Below are 22290 nucleotides of genomic sequence, written 5' to 3'. Positions count from 1 at the left end.
AGCTTCACAGATGGTGACAATCGGTTTGCCGTAAAGGCAGCCATACGATCCCTCTCTGATCAGATTTGATCAGAGAGGGATCTATCTGTTGGTCGATCTGATGGCAAATCGACCAGTGTGTGGCATCCTTAACTCCCTATAACTTAGTTATGCATGCTTTGTCAAGCCTCTAAATAAATTGTTTCCACCACCATAGCCATCGCATTCCCCATCTAACTTACTACCTTACCATGCCCTTCACCCTTATCTAATTAGACCTAACCATCCATCCCATGTCCTACCACTCCGTTATGTCCATCCTCCTGCTCACCAATCCCCGAGCTCTGACTGCTTCACCCATTCCCTCTTCATGACCTGCACTGTGCCCACAGGCACATATTTGCTAGCTGAATAAAGAAAGCAACAATTGTGCACATGGATAATTATTACATATCCAGGAATTTTTTGTTCTTTACTTCAAAGGATTCTTTTGGAAGAAATGTAAGTAAACCAAATGTGAAGAGTTTTCTTCTGCTGAAAATAGAAATGTGTAGTGTTGGCTCATGGTATATTGCTTAAAGGAATTCTAGCTAGCGGAAAGTTTAAATAGAGAGGAGAGGCACGAGTGTATTGTTGGTGATCAGTGCTCTGCCGGTGACCTGTGTGAACAGCTTTTAGCAAATAATTGAGATGCGTTGCCTATCTATGTAGATGATCATGCTTTGGAAGTTAATGCTGTTTATTTCATGAATAACTTGGGCATTTTTTTATTTGTTTTTTTTGTAGATGTCCCAAAGCTTGTCTTCAGTTTCTTCAAGACATTCAGAGAAAATAGCGATCCGAGAGTAAGTTACATATTGTTTTGTGGTTATTTGAATCTTTAAAGTTTAACTCTGAGTAGATCATAAAACACAGTTTAAAAACAGTATATAGAAAATGTTAAACCTATGAGCGATGTGTAAGTCTGTCCAGCCATCCTGTGAGTAAGCCTTTCAGCACGGATCGTATAACCAGCATGATGCACTCCTTCTCCTTGCAGTTGCCAAACATAGCCTGGGCGAATCACTCCTCCAGAGGGCAGGGACAGAAAATTATGAGTCATCATTCTGCTGTCCTCTCCTGTAATTAGGTGCCTACTGTTTAAATGACAGTACTGTGATGTTTAGTAGACATTAAATTGCTCATTTTTGTATAATACCATGTGCCGAATGTACAGAGAAACATCCCTGAAAGTGATAAAAACATAATTTAAGGTACATGCACTAGTTGTGTTTAGAAATGCAATTATTTTTTGTTAAAGTGGTCTGCAACTCAGCATTTCTTCTATGCTCTAAAAGATTCCTTACAGCCTTAAACCTACTAGCACAAAAATATTGTAGCAGAACAGCATTCAAACAGTTAAACACAGCAGTTTTGTACTTCTAGCATGCACACCGTTGAGTTGATTTCACTAGAAGATGTTAATATATAATAAAATTCAATGGCAGCGTTCAGAGCAGATAAACTGTACTTTGGGAACTTGTAATTTGTTAATAGATCATATTACTTGTGCACAAAAGCAAATATGGTAACTGAATGGGTAATAACAAGTAAGAACACACATTTTTATCAAATGTTATGTCAGAGTTTCAGACCACTTTAAATATTTATCTTGCTTATATGGTGATTTATTTTCTTTTATATCTCCCTTGAAATCAGCTTTCTCACTAAGCTAAAGGAGTGCTTATTTAGAAAGTTGTGCAATTTGCATACATGAGAAAGAGCGCTAAGGAAATGTAGGCAGCCAGAAACCCGATAGTAGAATATTGGTAAATTTACTGAGATTCTACTATTTCAGTGCAGATGACGATAGTAAAATACCACTATTTTACTACAGCTACACATATAAACCTACTCTCACACTGAACTTTTCCACTACTTTATTAGTCCACAAGAGCAAAACTCATATAAATTGCAACGCATTTCTCAGTACTAGGTTGCTGCTCCTTCAAGCAAAAAGAGAGCAAAATCTCCACTGAGCCGTAGTAGAGCCTAGTGCCTCAGATAGAAGCTCAGAAAGATTATTTCCTTTAACTGCTAGAACCTGATTGGGTCACCTCAGAATGATTTTGCTGCAGTTTTCTTTGCACTAATCGTAATAAATTACCATTTGATCTCCTTGTACAAATAATCAATAATAAAAACAGATCAGATATATAAGTCTTAAAGGACACCTGAACTGAGAGGGATGTGGAGACAGACATATTTATTTCCTTTTCAACATTACGAGTTACCTGGCAGTTCTGCTGATCTCTTCAGTGTCAGTAGTGTTAAAATCACACACCTGAAACAAGCATGCAGCTAATCCATTCAGACTTCAGTCACAAACACCTGATCTGCATGCTTGTTCAGGGTCTGTGGCTAAAAGTATTGGAGGCAGAGGATCAACAGGACAGCCATGCGGTTTGCATTGTTTAAAAGGAGATACATTTGTCAGCCTCCACATCCCTCTTAGCTCAGATGCATACAGGCACTACACTAAACTCAATTGAGACGGTCATTCATGCCCGCCTCAGGTGAGTATCAAACGCACTCCAGTGTCCATCGAGCTCCTTGAAAGATTTGGAATGCCAGACCTCTAACATAGATTGGCAAGGTCATTGTTCCTCTCCTTACCCTTCCCACCGAAAGCTTCCCTGTCCTGCGCCACACCCTTGTCCCTACTCCCTTTACCATGTAGATTCATCGCTTTGCTATAACAGCAAATCGTCTCTACATTACTAGACCTCTGAATTGTCATCTGAGGGATTAATTCTCGAAGCCTTTTGGCAACAGCCGTAGTGCATGTGTGTGTTTTACTGCTATAGTAGAATATCAGTATAACTGCTATCGGGAATAGACTGCACCCGTTTTAACAGGCACCTTTTTTAAAATGTATTCCCAATATAGCATGTGACTCGGCCTTGGTGTTGAAATTCTAGTCACTGGTTCAAAAACATGAACTTCATGAGTGCAGCATAAAATTAAAATGCACAAACATGAGTGACTAAACAATAGGACAACAAATGGAGACACCCCAGTTATTATATAATATTAAAATCTATTTAAAAAGTGCTCAGAGTTCTTTATACTGCTGCAGTTGGCACTTATTTTCACCTGAACAAGCAGCTCTATGCCGTGAAACACGTCAGTTGTGCTGTTACTTCATTGTGAAAATAAACTTATGAAAAATCCATCCTTTTTTTCTGAAAGTATGGGTCCTTTTACACTTGATACGTTGGTATGCGTTGCATTTTTTTCCTCCATAGCATTGAATTGTTAAAAATCTGTCAGTTAAAATGTGTATAGTGGGAACTGAGCCATAGGAAAACAAGGACATTACTTTGAATATTAGGTGTCATTTCAATTATAACTGATTAAGTGTAAAAGGACCCTTAATCAGTTGCTCTCAGTTATAACTGAAAGGACACCTGATTTTCAAAGTAATGTCCTTGTTTTCCTATTGCTCATTTCCTACTATACGCTTTTTAACTGAAAGCTTTTCCACAATGCACTGCTATGGAGAGTTAAATGCATCAGTTTTTCAGTGTATATTGTAAAAGAGGCCTAAGCCAACACTTACATTCCTTACATGACTTTTAATTTTATTATATTGGGTGTCATTTGTTGTTGTGCTTACTTTAACTTATTTTAACATGAAAAGAAAATCCGTAAATTCCCTTCTACCTTCATCTCCTATTATTCATAGATTTATTTTTTCCAACAGGCCTTTTTCCCGTTAGCTGGACAGACATGTTCAACTTCAAATAGCTAGTACAGCATATGACATCATGGGATGCCAGTGTAATGTTAACAAGAAGTATATACAGTTATGTCTAAGTTTTCCCCCTGCAAATAGGTCATTAAACTGCATGCAGGAGCTGAAGTTTTTATTAGGAGAAATAAATGACTTGCATGGTGAAGGTCACCATACAGGCCCTAACATATGCATACACTGTTCAATATTTACAGACCCCTGTAGACCTCGTCTTAAAATTTAGGATTATGTTGACAGTAGTAAGAGCAATACTGTATTTCTTTTTTACCAGTAGAGAGTGCTGAGCTTTACAAATCATATTCCTGAAACGGCACTTATGAAGTTTTTATTTTGGACCACCATACATCTGCTTAAATATAGTATTGTGATGTAGAACTGAGTTAAGTCTTTTTAAAGTCGTGCATATACGAAACTGCTTTCTTAAGCACAAACTTTTTTCCTTCCCTTCTTAGGGATCAATAGAACCACTTCTATTTATTGCTTTCTGTTTCTCCATGGGAGAGCTTTTCCCTTAGTTTCTGGCTTGAGGGCCAGGTTATAAGGTGGAGCAGAAACAAGGTTCACCAACTTGGAATTACCACCATTTTTAACATCTAACTTCATTTATAAAAGTGGTCTAAAGCTAAAGTATAACTGCTTTTCACCAGTTTTGAAAATACATGGTCATACACTGTATTACATTTTGTTAGATCCAGTATATGAAAAGGAAGAATTTTTAAAATAAAGTTAGAGAGAAACAACCTGATTTAGTGGGAATCATTATGTAACCTAAGTGGTTCAACATACGTTGTCTGGATTTATTAATTTTTTTTGTATTATGCAATGCATATATGTATGCAACTACTTGTACAATACCACCACACATTGTATGCTCTACCGGCAACACGTGTTACTCTGCAGTTTGATTCAGATTGCATATTTCTAATTGCTAAGCCAAAATAGTAGTGTAGCAATATTTTTTAGGAATTTGTGGAAATCATCTAATGTTTTGGTTATAAACTTTTGTTAGTAATAGTCTACCTACAGTATATGTCTTCACATTTTTTTTACTTATTATTGTAATATTTAAAGAGGAACTCCAATGAAAATAATGTAATAAAAAAGTGCTTCATTTTTACCATAATTATGTATAAATGATTTAGGCAGTGTTTGCTCATTGTAAAATCTTTCCTCTCCCAGATTCACATTCTGACATGTATTACATGGTGACATTTTTACTGTGGGCAGGTTATGTACCTGTTTCTAGCTGTTCTGGCCTTGCAGACAGTTGTAAACAGCCATTTCCTGCCTGTGAACATTGTTACATTGTGGCAGTTTGCCCAGAGTACCGTATGGTACCAGAGCCTCTTGTGGGAGGGGTTTCAGCACAAAATCAGTCATACAGCGCCCCCTAATGGTCTGTTTGTGAAAATCATTATATTTCTCATGTAAAAAGGGGTATCAGCTACTGATTGGGATAAAGTTAAATTCTTGGTCGGAGTTTCTCTTTAACTGTTAAGTAATGCAGATGAGTGGAGAGATACGTAAGATTTTGTAACAAATGCAATTTGTGAACCAGTGTATGAGCAACCCTCCTAAATATGGATCTAGACTAGATATAGACAGCTTTTTGCCTCTTTTTGAGAAACCTTTTTTATATGTTATCAGATCAAACAGATTAAGTGCATTAAATGAAGGAACATTTAAAGAAAAAATACATATAAGCTAGCTGCATGATGTTCTTTTGTCACTAGTTAGAAGCAGAAAAATGTCTCCAGCAGTACTTCTTAATTAGTTTACAAGTGCTCTTCAGGACAAACCATTTTTACATGGAATTCTGAGCATTAGTAAAGGGGCCCATACACTGAGCCGATTAGCAGCCGATTGATGAAAATCGATTGACCAATCGATCGATTTGCGGCCGATTTCTATAGATTTCAATCGATCTGACATGCTGGAAAATCTAGGTCGATCTGTTGAGATTGCTTATCATTTTGCATTGGACCTAATGGAAATCTGATGGCAAAAAAAATGCCATCAGATCGATTTTCAATAGATTTCATACTGATGTTCCTAGTAAAAAATGTTCCTAAACACATCAGCTAGATCAGAAATCTATCTGATGATCTATCTGCTGCTAATCTAATGAGTGTATGGCCACCTTAACACTCAGATTTCATACTAAAAAGATTACAGAAAGCCATCTGCTTACTTTTTTACATTTGTTTCTTTCTTCTTAAAAAGTTGTCTTTGTACTCTAGTAGGTGGATGAAATTGAAGAGGTGAGTTATCTTAAGCAGGTGGTTTACATTAAGCTGCAAGATGCTGTAAACCAGCTCACACAATGGCTTGGTCTTTAATTCGCTCAAAGTAAAGGCGCATACACACGCCTGATTCCTTCAAACGACGGGTCGTTAGAACCGCCAACGGGGCGGCCGTTCTGCTGACAGTTTCTCCGTGTGTACAGTCTGTCGGCAGGCTGATAAGGCTGGTTTTGACCGATCCGCCGAGCAGATCAGTCAAAACCAGCCTTCTCAGCCTGCCGACAGACTGTACGCACCTACTAGAGTACTAAGACTACTGTACACACGGGCAAACTGTCGGCAGAACGGCCGCCCCGCGAGCGGGTCTGATGACCCATCGTTTGGAGGAATCAGTTGTGTGTACGCGCCTTTAGTTGCATAGAGGTATTACAAACAGGATTTGGAGCAGAAGTGATGGGAACAACTGTAACTAGTATATTTTCAGATACACATTGGTGTATTGCTAGTGGCATCACTGTGAGAAAAAGGGGTAGGAAGAAAAGTGCAAGGGAAGCTAATTCTGAGATGGTGTATAAGTATGCCCGTTTAGATGACACTAGAGATGCTAATTTCAGTAGTAACGGTCCTGCAGCAGAGTAAGTCCTACAGACCAGGAGATTGACCTCTGGAATGAGGAAGGGAATAGAAGTGCTCCAAAGGGCTAGACAGGTGCTCCTGGTAAGTAACCATTATAAGGCTGGGCAGTCATTTGTCAAAAGCGCCTAAATTCAATGACTCTGTGTAGACAGTAGAGATAGGCAGGCAAAATGTATGCAATCACCTTTGCAGTGAATCTGGCTGATTCACGTAAGGCAAAATCTTGACGTGAATCTAGGTCAAAAATTCACCATGAGGCATTTTTTTTTTACAGCAGGGTTGTCCATTTCCTTTTATACAACTAATGAAGTATTCACGGGTGTCCTTGCAAAGTAATCAAACCATACACAGACTGTTACTGGCAACCAATAGGAATTAGGACAGCCTCATCCCTATTGTGCATATTTCCTCATGATTGTGGGGGTAAATGTTTAATACGGTGTATGTTTCCATATGATGAAGAGGTTAAATGTGATTAATGGAAAGTTGGAAACTTATGCAGATTAATATATCTCTCTTTATTTGCAGCTTCCAAGTGGGAGATTTGGTGCTTATTATCCTGGATGAACGTCATGATAATTATGTCCTGTTTACAGTCAGCCCAACGTTGTATTTCTTGCATTCGGAGTCTCTGTCTGCATTAGATCTTAAACCAGGTGAGTTTGGTAAGTGTCAGACATCAAACAACTTTCTGAGTGCTATACCAAACTGTAGAGATTGTCTTGTGTTTTAAATCAATTTGCCATTTTTATGTTTGCATGTGAACATATTAAACTCTGTATTTTCTTAAAAACAAGACAAGACGACAAATAACATTTATATTGCGCTTTTCTCCTGGCGGACTCAAAGCGCCAGAGCTGCAGCCACTAGGGCGCGCTCTATAGGCAGTAGCAGTGTTAGGGAGACTTGCCTAAGGTCTCCTACTGAATAGGTGCTGGCTTACTGAACAGGCAGAGCCGAGATTCGAACCCTGGTCTACTGTGTCAGAGGCAGAGCCCTTAACCATTCCACTATTCAGCCACCGCAGGACAACTGAAATGAGAAAAATATGGGAGCTGCATATTTATTTTGGTTTATAGCGGACCTCAACAAAGAACTTCCTCTCTGCTCTGAAAGATATGCAGCAGCATAATAACCTTTAAAATAAACATTTCTTTGTTACAGCTGATACACTGCCAATTTATTGCAGGATTTGTATCACAACTTGTGATTGGACACAGATGAGAGGGGAATTAGACATGCTAAATTTTCTAAATACATACACGGTGCATTTCTCTCTGTTTACCTTCTGTCCTGTGCAAGAGTTTGGGTCCACTTTAAACAATATATCAGTTGCCTGTCAGCCCCATTGGTCTATTTGGTTGTAGTAGTGTCTGAAGTACTCCAGAAACAAGCATGGAGCTAATCTTGTCAGATCTGACAATAATGCAGGAAACCTCTGATCTGCTGCATGCTTGTTCAGAGTCTGTGGCTAAAAGGATTAGAGGCAGAGGATCAGCAGGATAGCAAGGGAACTGGTGATGCTTAAAAGAAAATAAATATGGAAGTTTTCTCCGTAACCAAGAATTGAACTTCATCCCAATCAGTGCTGATACCCCCTTTCCCATGAGACATCTTTTCCTTTTCTCAAAAGGATCATCGAGGGGGGGTTGTATGGCTAATATTGTAGTGAAACTCCTCCCACAGTGTAATGTCAGGACCATGGTCCTGACCGTTTCCTGTCTGTGAACCTCACTGCATTATGGGAAATAACAGCTGTTTACAGGAAGCAGCATCTCCTTCCACTGACATCACCTGCCAGCAGTAAAAATGTCACCATGTGATAAATGTCAGACTGTAAATCAGGGAGAGGAAACATTTTACAATGGGCAAACACTGACTAAATCATTTATCCATAATTATTGTAAAAATTAATAACTTTTTATTACATCATTTTCACTGGAGTTCCTCTTTAAGGTTAAGATCACCCAGCCTCCTTCAGATTAACATATGTAATGCTTGTTTGGCTGTGTTATGTATTCTGCAGCTCAGTACAGGCTCATTTTAATATTCATGCTGTTGTGATTAATGTGATGTGCATCCCACAACAGCACATATAAAGATTTTAATACATTTCTCCAATATATTGCTTTTAACTGGTGGTCAAGTAATGGCTGCCTGACTTTTCTTAGGCCATCTCTCCACCTATATAACAAGAACTTGTCTGCTTGTCGAATCACTGATGCAGCTTCCATTGACCTCCCTCAGTGGTGGGAGATTACTGGCCCATTAGAAGAGGAATCCCCAGCCAGGGTCATCTAACTACCAGGCAAAGACTGCAAGGGTTTATGTGAAGACTTGTTTCTTAGTAATCACTTTAGTGTTGCAATGTTCAGGGGATGTGTGAATAGGTGAAAAGTTTTACATGTGTAGTAACATACGGAGCTGAAGGGAGTTGATTAACTTAGCCTGTTACAGATTGCTTTATTCTGCTGCCAAGATCCAGAAAAGCTTTTCATTTGGGACAGTTTGATCTCTCATAATGAAAACCTCTAACAGGCACAAATTGTCCATCTCCGACAAGACAAGACATAGAACATTTGTATCGCACTTTTCTCCTGGCGGACTCAAAGCGCCAAAGCTGCAGGCACTAGGGTGCGCTCAGTAGGCAGTAGCAGTGTTGTGGAGTCTTGCCCAAAGTCTCCTTACTGAATAGGTGCAGGCTTATTGAACAGGAAGAGCCGAGATTGTAACCCTGGTCTCCTGGGTCAGCGGCAGAGCCCTTAAACCAACCCTGAAATAAATTAGTTTAAAAAAAAAAAAGATACCTATGGAGAGTAAAGGCTCTGGTTCCTATAGAGCATTCCCGTCCCCCTCCTGGTCCCCACTAATTCACTTGTATTCAAGGACTTTGCTGAGCAAAACACCACTTGTCATCACATGTGTAATACATCAGAGTTATATTTTTTTTGTTTTCTTTATTATTATCTTTTATAAAGCATTTACATATTGCACAGCACTGTACAATCAACAGTGAGGTATATTTCATGCTACAATATTCAAAACATATAATAACGCTCACAGATCGAAATAAAAACACAAAATATTAACACAATTCAAATGATTCAGGTGACTGCATATATACACCAGTTTGTAAGGCGGAGCGCTCCCTGCTTTGTGTGAAAAGCTAAGAATAAAATGGTAGATGAATGGGTAAAGCGCTCAGAAGTGATCAGTCTCTCCTGTTAACAGTACATATTGCACATCAAGGGCATGAAAGGGGGGTGTGTGACACACAACTGCCCCCAATAGGAAAGGACTCACCAGATCAGCTGGCCAAACGGGCCCGTCAGCACGATAGGGGTATAGGCCGCCCCTCAGCCACCTCGGCAACCACAGCTGGGCACTTGCAATCCAATGAACGTCACCTCCAAAAGAAACGCCTCAACATAGCGTAAGTGTGCAAGGGATATCTTCCCACGTTTATTAAAAAATGTAAAACTGTATAAAAATTATATAAAAGCAAAGTCCCACTTCAAATGTGACATGCGGGTAGGCTATTAAGGGGAAGCACGCAGCTCTGAGTCAGCTTGTCAGCCTGAAAAGTGCCATTCTGACCCTTACTCCCGCTCAGCCGGCAGCCTATACCCCTATGGTGCTGACGGGCCCGTTTGGCCAGCTGATCTGGTGAGTCCTTTCATATTGGGGGAGTTGTGTGTCGCACATCCACCTTTCATGCCCTTGATGTGCAATATGTACTGTTAATCTGGGCCCTGGATACATGAAAGATATGTTACAGCTGCGTAGCAATCCCCGCATTCTCAGATCCACAGGTTCTAATAATCTAGTCATACCCAGAGTCCACTTGAAAACTTTTGGTCCCCTTCTGTCATGCTGCCCCTACGTTTTGGAACTCCTTACCTCAACAGATCAGGACAGCTCCATCCCTGGACGTGTTTAAATCCAGACTAACAACCCACCTGTTCAGTTTGGCATTTGCAGAAATATAACTTTTGTTGTGTGAATACTTCATCCTACTACCAATTACTGAATCTGAGAGAGCCTAAGCGCTTTGAGTCCTATGGGAGAAAAGCGCTATAGAAATGTTATTGTATTGTATTGTATTATTAACAGGAGAGACTGATCACTTCTGAGTGCTTTACTCATTAATCTTTCATGCTACAGCCTTGTGTTTGCACTTGCAAAAACAAGATTTTATTATGCTCTTGTATGTGTGTTTTTTTATTGGAAATAAGAATGAAGTCTACTGAATATGTGGTTTGAGATTTTAAAAAGCATAGCAACATGTATAGTGAGAAAGAGCCTTGAGTGGTAAGGCCTAAGCTTTAAAGATATTTGAGGCAAAGTAATTTGTGCAAACGGAGGGAGAAGGCATGTATAGGCAGCAGTCCGCATGCCCACCACTCCCCCTGTCGTGACAGGCCACACACTACTGTCTAAGCACCGGCCTAGTGGCACACAAGATCGCCCTGCACAAGCACACTATGAGTCGTTATGTGGTGCGCAGAGAACCCCTGGCCACAGGACCGCAATCAATGACATGTGCTGCTGGGCCAGTGCTTGCTCAGTAGTGTGCGACCTGGCTCGACGTATGGAGGCATTTACGAGGGGATGAAGGAGAATGGGGGGAGCGGTGGGCAATGAGGACTGCTGCCCATACATGCCTGCTCCCTCCATTTGAACAAATTGACTTTGCCATGGGTATCCTTTGATAGGCAATACGTTCAGATTATTAAATAGGTGACAGGTGAAAAGCAAGCTTATAACCTTAAATTGTAAATGTTTTATGCATATCTTTATATGCATTTCTGTTCAGTGACACAACTACGTGGTGCTGATCTGTGAACAGCACTTCTCGCCTTTTCACAGAAATAAACTCAACTATGGCTTGTTGTAACTGATAATGAAAAGCAGCGAACAAAGAAGATCCTTGTTTTCTTGCTTGCAGCTCTTCCTGCTCTGAAGTGCTGTGCTTCATATGTTTTTTATTCATAAACTGGAACTAGCCAGAATATTTTCAGTTGAAATCGGTTTACCTCACAAGACCAAAATATTGCTGGCATTAAAAATACTTTTCTTAGAAAAGATACCAACTGACTATCCAAAAGAGCACATGTTTCAGTTAGTAGCCAGAAAGTACCACTTCCACCACCAACTTTATGAACTCCACCATCCCTTCAATATATAAACGTGTGTGTGTGTGTGTGTGTGTGTGTGTGTGTGTGTGCGTGTGCGTGTGCGTGTGCGTGTGTGTGCGTGTGCGTGTGCGTGTGCGTGTGTGTGTGTGTGCGCGTGTGCCTAACCCTGTCTGGCAATCATTTGGGCTCTGCCACATGCACCTATCTTAATAGGCTATTAACATAGGCATCTGTGACGGCACCCATATCACTACTTCGTTGCCCATATTAACTGCTTCAGGTCATTTTATCTGAAGAACAGCACAACTGGTGCCACTGGAAGTCTGTAAATCTGTAAGGGAAAAAGTACCCCTGGGGAATCCTAATGAGGCTTTTCCTTTTCCCTCCTCTGCCTCATACAGCGCTTGCAGCCCCGAACACAGAGAGACATCAATATTTACTCCTGGGCAGGTGCAGTAGGGACTCTCCGCTCGGGCACCGGCAGAAATAGTTGAGCCCGATCCGGTCCGCACTAGAGCATACCCGAATGGGCTAGACTATTTCTGCCGGAGCCAGAGCGTAGAGGCGCTACAGCGCAAGTGTGCGCATCGTCACATTCCAATAATGAGATGGGGGTGGGGTAGAGGGATATGCCAGCAATGGATCTCTTTTGCTGTGGTGGAACAGGGTGGATCCAGAGGTGCCCCCCCCCCCCTTCCCCAAATATTTAAAGTTTGGACAGATACAAAATACTTAATGCAGTGTAATCATTTAACACAGCAAGAAATATCTAACAGTGCTTACAATGAGGTGGAGACAAGGCAAATGACTTGCAGAAAGACATATGACTTGTTGATATTCGCAGAGCGTAGTGTTGGGTGAGCACACTTGTTTGCCAATTGTCAGACATTTTAACTGCCCAGACAGCTGAAGCTAATATTTAGAATATAAACACACACACATACATATTTATCATAGAACATTAACCATCACAGTTTATCTTGGCCCTCAGTTAGAATAAATAACATTTAGCAGCAGGGGCTAATTCAGGCAATGGTTAATCTGAACCTAAATGGGTATCCATTGCTTGGAAATAAATTTTGTTTTGCTGAAAACATTCTTCATGAGCACTCACAGCACCTTGCTGCACCTTTGGGAAACCTGGTCTACCAATTAAAAGTAAAGATTATTTTATTTAGCCAACACATTACTGTATACGAATTGTCTTTCTATATACAATCTGATATAAAGCTCAGCTTGTCTATAAAAAAATAGAACGTTCAATAACAACTTCTCTCATCGCGCAGACCTCAATGACAGCTGTACATCCCACAGAGATAAATGTACTAGCAAAGAAGTATGTCTTAAAATAAAAATAAAAAAAATAAAACTTATCTTCTTAAATATATTTTAGGTGTTAGTTCATAGATACATTTCTATTACCTAAAGGGACCTTGAGCAGTGCCATAAAAAGCAAATTTGGACTTACCTAGGGCTTCCGTCAGCCCCCTGTAGCCCGTGAGGACCCCCAGCATCCTCCTGGTCCCTTCCGTGATCCCGTTGGTGGCTCTGGTAATCCGGTCACTTTGGCTGAAGTCGCATGTGCATGCCCCTGGAGCGTGATCTCGCTGGTTGCCATAAGAGTCTTGCGCATGCGTGGTTCAGTCTTTAAAGAACTGCACATGCACAGGACCCTTACGGAGACCGGTGTAAGTTTGTTCAGCCGAAGTGGGTGGATTAGCAGACATGCCAGCGCCACCACGAAAGGGACCAGGAGGATGCAAGGGGATCTTGTGGGCTATGGGGGCTGGAGGAAGCCCCAGGTAAGTCCAGATTTCTTTTTTTATGGTACTGCTTGGGGTCCCTTTAAGTGTTCACAGATAAGAATGCTACCAGAGTAGCATTTCAAAAGTAAATGAGTATCCAGAAAAAAAAAAGATAAATAGCATTACCCATGTTCCTGGTTTAAAAAAAAATAATAATTTACTCTGTACTGTAGAATGGGCAGATGAACTTTGTTCTGTGATTATGAAGCTGTTGAATTATGTGCACATCCCAACCAGTAACTGAGCAGGGAGGGGCAAACTTCTGACGCATCTGGCTACAGCAGATGGGTCAGACTACTGTTGAAAAGACGTCTGGTGACGTCTATGCAAAATTATTCCAGTCGCCAACTGTTTTAGAGAGGATTGTCTCTTTTCTTTAGAGCCTATACTTAATACCTCTGTGTCTTTATTTTTTTTATTTTTTTCATCTAGACTGCTGATTAATTAAAAGCAAGAGCTCAATTTCTTGGTTACGCAATGCAGAGTTAAAGTGATTATTTAGTTGATCCAATAAGACTCCCTTGTGGACACTAATTTAGTAATTGCCCCCTTTTCAAATTTTAGAGATCAGTTTATGCCACAGACTTTCAAGGCAGAAAAGGGGCTGGTGTGATTTTCGTTAAACTGCTAATAATGGAGAATGATCATAAAAAATGAGTTTATATTATGATTATAGTCTGGTCTGCTTGTTTTAGTTCTACTCGCATATTGAGGAAGCATTAACAGTATAACTATAATGTGAAATTAGTCCACAATCTATAGTTTTTCAGCAAAGTTCTAGAGAATTACTATACTAACTTTGCCGGTTTGTTGTACCATTGACAGGGTCCATTGCAGGGTCCACTGCTACTCCAGAATAGATGCATGGCACTTGTCAAATGGATAGACCTGCAATCTGTTGGTAAAATGTGTGCAGTTGGATTTTTCTGCAGTAGACATAAATAAAATGGTTGGATGTGAACTGGCCCATAGAACATCACTGCAGTCTTTAACCCGTCTGTTTTGAATCAGCTGCTCAATCAGTCAAAATACAGGGCAGTGGATGTAGTGCAAACTGAGCCTCAGAAAATTTTGTAAAGTGTGAAAGAGAAATAAGAAGCCAGTGGTGACTTAAAGTGAATTCGAGGTGAACCTCTGGTCAAAAAGCAGATACTTGCCTAAGGAGAGGGAAGACTGTGGATCCTGTAGAGGCTTCCAGGGTCTTCTTTGCTGCTACTGGCAGGCACCCTCTTGAAGATCTAGGCCACACTCCTCTTCATACACAAGCATGCTGCACCTGCACAGTATAATAGAACCGCTCATGCATGAGCGGCTCCAGCTTACTCATACTCTAGTAGAGGCAGTACAGCTGCACTCGTTCATGAAAAGGAGCGCGTCATGGATCTACAATCCGACAAACTCTTGTTGGATTTCTTTGGAGGGTCCATGAGCAGCGAAGGTGGTCTGGAGGATGGCCTAAGCAGCCTCTACAGGATCCAGAGGCTTCCTTCTTCTTAGGTAAGTATCTGCTTTATTGACTTGGGTACACTTTAACCCTCAATCTTCTATTCACTACAAAAATGATAGTTCTGTGAAGACACACCTCTTAAATGACAACTAAAGTGAGAGAGATATGGAGGCTGCCATATTTATTACCAGATGCCTGGCTATCCTGCTGATCCTCCGCCTCTAAACCCTTTAGCCACAGACCCCAAACAAGCATGCAGCAGATCAGGTGTTTCTGACATTATTGTCAGAACTGACAAGATTAGCTGCATGCTTGTTTCTGGTGTTATTCAGACACTACTGCAGCCAAATAGATCAGCAGGGGTACCAGGCAACTTGTATTGTTTAAAAGGAAATAAATATGGTAACTTCCATATTCTTCCCACTTCAGTTGTCCTTTAAAGAGGAACTCCAGTGAAAATAATGTAGTAAAAAAAGTGCTTCATTTTTTACCATAATTATATATAAATGATTTAGTCAGTGTTTGCTCATTGTAAAATCTTTCCTCTCCCCGATTTACATTCTGACTTGTATTACATGGTGACATTTTTACTGTGGGCAGGTTATGTAGCTGCTCCTAGCTGTTTTGGCTGTTAGAGACAGCTGTAAACAGCTAATTCCTGTCTGTGAACATTGTTACATTGTGGCAGTTTGCCCAGAGTACCGCGGTACTCAGAGCTTCTTGTGGGAGGCGTTTCAGCACAAAATCAGCCATACAGCGTCCCCTGATGGTCTGTTTGTGAAAATCATTATATTTCTCATGTAAAAGGGGGTATCAGCTACTGATTAGGATAAAGTTCAATTCTAGGTTGGAGTTTCTCTTTAAAAAGGAATGTTCATGAGTATAACTTAGCCACATTTCTTATTTTTTACAGTTTTCATATATACATTTTTTTCCCACTGTAAAATCTTACCCTGATTTACATTCTTAAATGAGTTCGTAATACTGGCATCCTTAGAGCTGGGAAGGGAATCATTTTTGTATTCCCTATCTGTGTAATGAACAGTAACGTCAGTTGATCAAACATTTTTTCTGAAAAAAAGTGTGAAGCTATGAAGATGAAAACAAAATGCAGTTTGCAAATTATGTAAAATCTATGCTTAAAGGGAAGGTTCAGGGAGGGGATTCAAAAAATAAAAATAAATTTCCACTTACCTAGGGCTTCCTCCAGCCCGTGGCAGGCAGGAGGTGCCCTCGCCGCCGCTCCGCAGGCTCCCGGTGGTCTCCGGTGCCCGACCTGGCCAGGCCGGCTGCCAGGTCGGGCTCTTCTGCGCTCCATTTCCTGGGACTTCTGCGTCCCACGCCGGCGCGCTGACGTCATCGGACGTCCGCCGGGCTGTACTGCGTAGTAGTTCTGCGCATGCGCAGTACAGCCCGGCGGACGTCCGATGACGTCAGCGCGCCGGCGTGGGACGCAGAAGTCCCAGGAAATGGAGCGCAGAAGAGCCCGACCTGGCAGCCGGCCTGGCCAGGTCGGGTCGGGCACCGGAGACCACCGGGAGCCTGCGGAGCGGCGGCGAGGGCACCTCCTGCCTGCCACGGGCTGGAGGAAGCCCCAGGTAAGTGGAAATTTATTTTTATTTTTTGAATCCCCTCCCTGAACCTTCCCTTTAAAGCACATCTGAAGTGAGAGGAATGTATTTCCTTTTAAACAATGCCAATTGCCAGGCTGTCCTGCTGATTTTCTGCCTCCAATGCTTTAATAGCCACATATCCTGAACAAGCATGCTAATCAGATTTCTCTGACTGAAGTCTGACTAGATTAGCTGGATGCTTGTTTCAGGTGTGTGATTCAGATACTACTGATATCAAGAGATCAGCAGGACGCTAGACAAGTGGTATTGTTTAAAACATATCTCACCCTCCAAATGTGTCTCATTTCAGGTGTTCATAGTACAGAGAACATAGAACATGATGAAACTTAGTATTATTGCCTTTTGAAAAATATTTGTTAATTTTAAATTTGATGCCAGCAGCACATTTCAAAAAAAAAATAAATAAGAAAATATGTTAGCATTTATAAGACCAGTTGCAGTAGTTATAAAAGGAAATGTTGCTCCATTTTTGCCTTATGAAGATTTTTTTGCTGCTAATAAGTTTGGGGCTGTCAACGACACACTTTTCATTTCGTAACTTGGCAAAGGTTTTCAATGAGCAACAGGTCTGGAGGGCAAGCAGACCATTTTAGCACCTAATGCCTGGTACACACCCTGCAATTTACCATCAGATCGATGAACATTAATAATTCGACCTGTGGATCTGATTGGAAATTGCATTGTGTGTACCAGGCATAAAACCTTTTATTATGGAGCCATGCTGTTGTAGTGTGCATCTTGGTGTTATTGTTAGATTAGAAAAAAAAAAACATTAAAATATACTAACCAGTCTTCATTTTTGCATTTATTTTCCTAAAGCTTCTGGTTCAACTAGAAGACCCTGGGTTCTTGGAAAGGTGATGGAGAAAGAATATTGCCAAGCCAAAAAGGTAAAACCAGTAATCATAAATAGTCATAATCACCATGTTGTTGACTGGAGGGTTCAGTATAGTAGGGCGTGACTGTGTAAATGTGCTGGTACAAGCTTTATTGTGAATCCATCTCATCTAACACACAACAAACTTTGATAAGATTATTGGAATAACTCCATTTTATTGTCTCTTACATACATACACACTTTCAGGAACTGTTGTCCACAAAGATCCAAATCCAATCCCTAGGGCAACAGTTCTATGCATAGACACATACAGACCAACCCCATGCATAGACAGATGTAGACCCAGACTTTGCTTTGTCTCCATAAAGATGGCTGCACACTATACAATTTGTTGTATTCTCTTATCAAATAACGTATTAAGCACTTGTTCAATTTTTCCCTAACTATGAGAAAAAGAAATGATTGGAAACTCAGAAAAGTTGATTGGATCTGTATATTAAGAAATTGAAGTCCTATGCTAGGTACACACCATACAATTTTGTGTTAGATATATGGTTCGATAGATCATTTCCGACATGTCCGATCTTATTTTCAATCGTTTTTCTGATCGAATTTCTCATACAAGTGAATAGAAATAGATAAGAAAAGATAGCAGAATCGAATCAGAAATTGATCGGGAAATCGATCGGGCAGAAAAGCGACCGAAAAAACGCATCATGTGTACTTAGCATTACACCATTAAATTTCATAAACATTGATCACAAAAATCAGGCACTCCTGATAGACTTATATGCATAAAAAATTGGAAATTGATCAGAATTCCCGCTCAAATAAGAAAAAAAAAAACTAGATTTTTCTGTACAATCAATCGTCTTTATCTAATTCACATAAAATTAACCACTTCACCCCAAGGCGGTTTTTACCCTAACGGACAAGAGCGATTTTCACCTTTCCGTGCTCATCCCTTTCATTTGCCAATAGCTTAATCACTACTAATCACAATGAAATGATCTATATATTGTTTTTTTCACCACTAATTGGGCTTTTTGAGGTTGATATTTGTTTTCAGTAATTTATTTTCTATGCATGTTAAAGGGAAATACATAGGAAAAAATGAAAAAATACACTATTTCTGCAATTTCATCCCCTATGGTTTTAATATAAACACTGCTACCCCGATAGGGGCAAGAGAATAACTGCTGTAATGTGTAATTGGCTTTTATTAACCCAATGAAACTAATATAAACACTGCTACTGTAAATAAAACCCACACATTTTATCTGCCTATTTGTCCTGGTTATCACAAGATTTTAATTATGTCCCTAGTACAAAGTATGGTGACAATATAGTATTTGGAAATAAAGGTATATTTTTTTCTTTGGTGTTTTTTTTTCACTATTTTCACGTGCACGGGGATGCACATGCACGCGCGGGAGCCCGTGCACACGCGGGAGCGCGCACAGCGGCAGCAGCATTGTCTAACTTATAAAAACGTCCTGGAGCCATTAAGAGGCTCTAGCAGGACATTTTTATAATTCAGCTTGTCATTAAGTGGTTAAAAAAATTGTTTCCTGTGCTACCACTTCAAGTGAGCAGTCCAGAGCAATCAGAACCTTACCCTATGGGCTTGTTCACACCGGAGGCAATTGGAATGTGATTGTGGTCGATCTGCAAAGCGCGTGTGCAGTAACTCCCTATGAATGCATTCCCACAGCAGCATTGCAATATGGTTAAAATTTAAAGCGTGGGGCATTTTTTTGGAGCAATTCAGATTGAATGAATAAAATAATGAATGTTCAAAAACGCACATTTCGTCAAAAATCTGTGAAAATTGCATTCACTAAGCGATTGCGTTTTGCAGTTTGAACTTAGCCTAAATGTAGCAGAATAGGACAGGCTGCCTTTGGAAAAGAGTAACATACACAACTCCTTTTAAAACGCAAGTTAGCACTGTTCCTTAATATCTCATTCAAAATTCAAATTAAATACTGCATTTAAGATGCATTCATAGTGGTTCAGAAACACAACTCGGACAACAGAAGAGTCCGCATTGAAAAGCAGCGTCGGGTGTGAAAGGTAAAATGAAAGTCTATGGACTTTCCTTTTACCTTGGTTAACGCAAAGTATAGACTTTGCGTTAAAACGCTGAAAAGGGGCTCTGGTGTGAAAGAGCCCTTAGTGTCAATCCAACAGTTGGATTGACTTGAGCTGTTTCTTATCAGTCATTGGTCGCCTCTTATCAGTGATAACGCCTTGTCGTCTGCACGTCTTTTACTTGACAAAAGTTGTCCAATTTCTTCGAGTTATTTGATAATCGTGCATTTAAAAGACTTTTGTTGTGTATGAGCCTTTAAAGCGGTATTGTCAGCTATAAAATCAAATTAAACTTAATTAAACATATGTAGTCTACATCCTGACTCTGCATTGCATGCATACCAATATTATCATAATGTTTCTGCTGTAATAAATCTTATCTCACTCAGCCTTGCTCTATTTCGGTACATTGCCAGGGAGAGGGAAGCTTAATTTCTCCGTTCCCACATTCCTCCTCCTCGCTGATTATCTGAGGGCAGTTCAGTGTGACAGAAGGCTGAGAAGGGAAACACACCTGAACCCTCTGCTGATGCTGCTGAAATATGATCTATGCTGTGATCACGTGTTTACAAAGCAAGCTAAATATGACAGTGCAGTTTGTACAGAGCTTAGTGGGAAGGATGGCTGGCAGTGAATACACCATTTCAGCCAAGAGGAAATGAAATGAAGATGAATTTCAGTCAGAGACAGTAAAGATTAAAAATACCTGTAACTGTTCTCTCTTTATTTACTATATAACATTCACTAAAATCAAAACGTGGACTGTACAATACATATGTTATGTAAGTAAAACAAGTATTTATCTACTTTAACTAGAAAAAAAATGTTCTGCTTGAAGTTAATCACTTTCAAGTGTATATGTATAAAATAAAAAATAATATAATTTTAATAAAGACTTTTTCTTGTTTTTTTCGTAGGCTCAAAATCGGTTTAAAGTTCCACTGGGTACTAAATTCTATCGGGTGAAAGCAGTGCCATGGAACAAAAAAGTCTGAACTGCCCTCCACAGCTGCTGTCAAGTTTATCTTGTGGTTCCTTTGACAGCGCTAAGCCCATACTGCTGGACATCTTTTTCTACCAAGATCGGAGTAGCAGTCATCGATGTTCTACAATTACTTTTTTTTTAACACTTATGTTGTAGAAATGTACATTTCATCCAAGGATTCTGCATATCTGTCCCATTTTTTCACCAAAAGTACTTAGAAATGTGGACCAAGGGAATTGATTTTTTTTTCAAATTACATATGATATGCATCATGTTTTTACCATACTTTCTGCCTGTTCGATATAAATTAGCTTGTACCTAGATGTTAAATGTTAGTTACCATTATTACCAGCATTTGTCTCTTTGTGAAACACATTTATCCACAGTTCCAGCACTCTTCAAGACATCCTTAATAATCTGTATAAAATGGACAACAGAGAAGAGTGTGTTATGGCATGCAGATAATCACCATTTTATTTAATATGAGTTTGCCTCCATAAAGAAATACAATATCTATAGGCCTTTGTCTCTTTACTTAAATATGGCTTGTTAATATAAAAAAAAAGAAAAAATACAAATAAAATATAATTTTAGCTGGTTGTTCACTGCAGCTTTCCAATGCACTTTTGAATAATTGACTTATTTAGGCTGTTCTGAAGGGAAGAATGTATACAGCACTAAATGGTATAAACTGCTGAAACAAACCCAGCCATAGCGAAAACTTTTATTATGTTCAGTAAATCCTATTGATACAAATGTATTTTATTTGTTGAGTTTCAGGCAAAAGGAAATTCATTGTACATTAACCATACTTAAAGTAACAAATAATTGTATTGCAGAAACATGTAGAGTTTTAAAACAATAAAGATTTAAAACTGTAAATGTTTGAAAATCTGTCTTTTAAAAATAAAATGTATTCTGTACATATAATAAAAAAATACATTATTGTGCATAATTTTATTCATGCATCTAAGTTATGTGAAATGTTATGCTCTAGTAATGTTTTCCAATAAAACAAGGGAAAATTGTGTTCTGCTCTTGCTGTTTGCATGTTTGTTCTACTGGAGCTTTTGAACTTTTAATATTATTATTATTCTTTTGAATAACCTCAAAGGAGTTCTGTGGAGTTAAAAACAAAAACAGTCACTTACCTGGGGCTTCTACCGGCCCCCTGCAGCTGTTATGTCCCACGCCTTTCTCCGCCGATGCTCCCGGTCAAATGCGGTATCTGATCCACCTGCGGCCGTGGCCGCTGCCATGTGTGTCATTGGGAGCTTACTGCGCAGGCGCAGTACAAGAAACCTTTGTACTGCTCATGCGCAGTAAGCTCCTGATGATGCACACGGCAGTGAGCACTATTCGTCTTGTTAGACGAATATCAGACTGGGACCGGTGGCGGGGAACCGAGGATCATAGGAGGACGGCATGGAACATTACAGCTGCAGGGGGCCGGTAGAAGCCCCAGGTAAGTGTCAGTTTTTATTCTCAACCCCCCACACACACACACACAGAACCCCTTCAAATTTTATTCCTGGCTTATAGTTAATGGGTAATTTAAGTTAAAGAAATTGCAAAATGTAACTTACCTAGTGTTTCTAGCCCCCCGTATTCATTCTGGCCCTTCGCCATCATGTAGCAGCTGGGCTTCTACGAAAGCTGGTTGACTGTGCATGCGTGCCCGCAGCCTCTTCTCGC

General features: G+C 40.0%; 1 protein-coding gene across 2 annotated transcripts in view; it reads left to right on the top strand.

The window, feature by feature from the left end:
• The window catches only part of RB1CC1 (RB1 inducible coiled-coil 1), a 228457-nt gene extending 206994 nt beyond the window's left edge, over positions 1 to 21463 (top strand). Inside the window, exons 20-23 of one of the 2 annotated variants that reach the window (XM_068237380.1) lie at positions 766 to 824; positions 7183 to 7310; positions 17498 to 17568; positions 20528 to 21463. In XM_068237380.1, coding sequence (XP_068093481.1) covers positions 766 to 824; positions 7183 to 7310; positions 17498 to 17568; positions 20528 to 20605 — 336 coding nt within the window. In that variant the 3' untranslated portion in view covers positions 20606 to 21463. Of the gene's footprint in view, positions 1 to 765; positions 825 to 7182; positions 7320 to 17497; positions 17569 to 20527 lie in introns of both variants that reach the window. The other variant, XM_068237379.1, reaches the window with a different exon arrangement.
• Positions 21464 to 22290: the final 827 nt, after the last annotated feature.

This window comes from Hyperolius riggenbachi, chromosome 5 (assembly GCF_040937935.1).
Source record: "Hyperolius riggenbachi isolate aHypRig1 chromosome 5, aHypRig1.pri, whole genome shotgun sequence".
NCBI classification, from domain to species: domain Eukaryota; kingdom Metazoa; phylum Chordata; class Amphibia; order Anura; family Hyperoliidae; genus Hyperolius; species Hyperolius riggenbachi.
The sequence above is the reverse complement of the archived record's forward strand: the minus strand, read 5'-3'. Positions and strand labels throughout refer to the sequence as shown.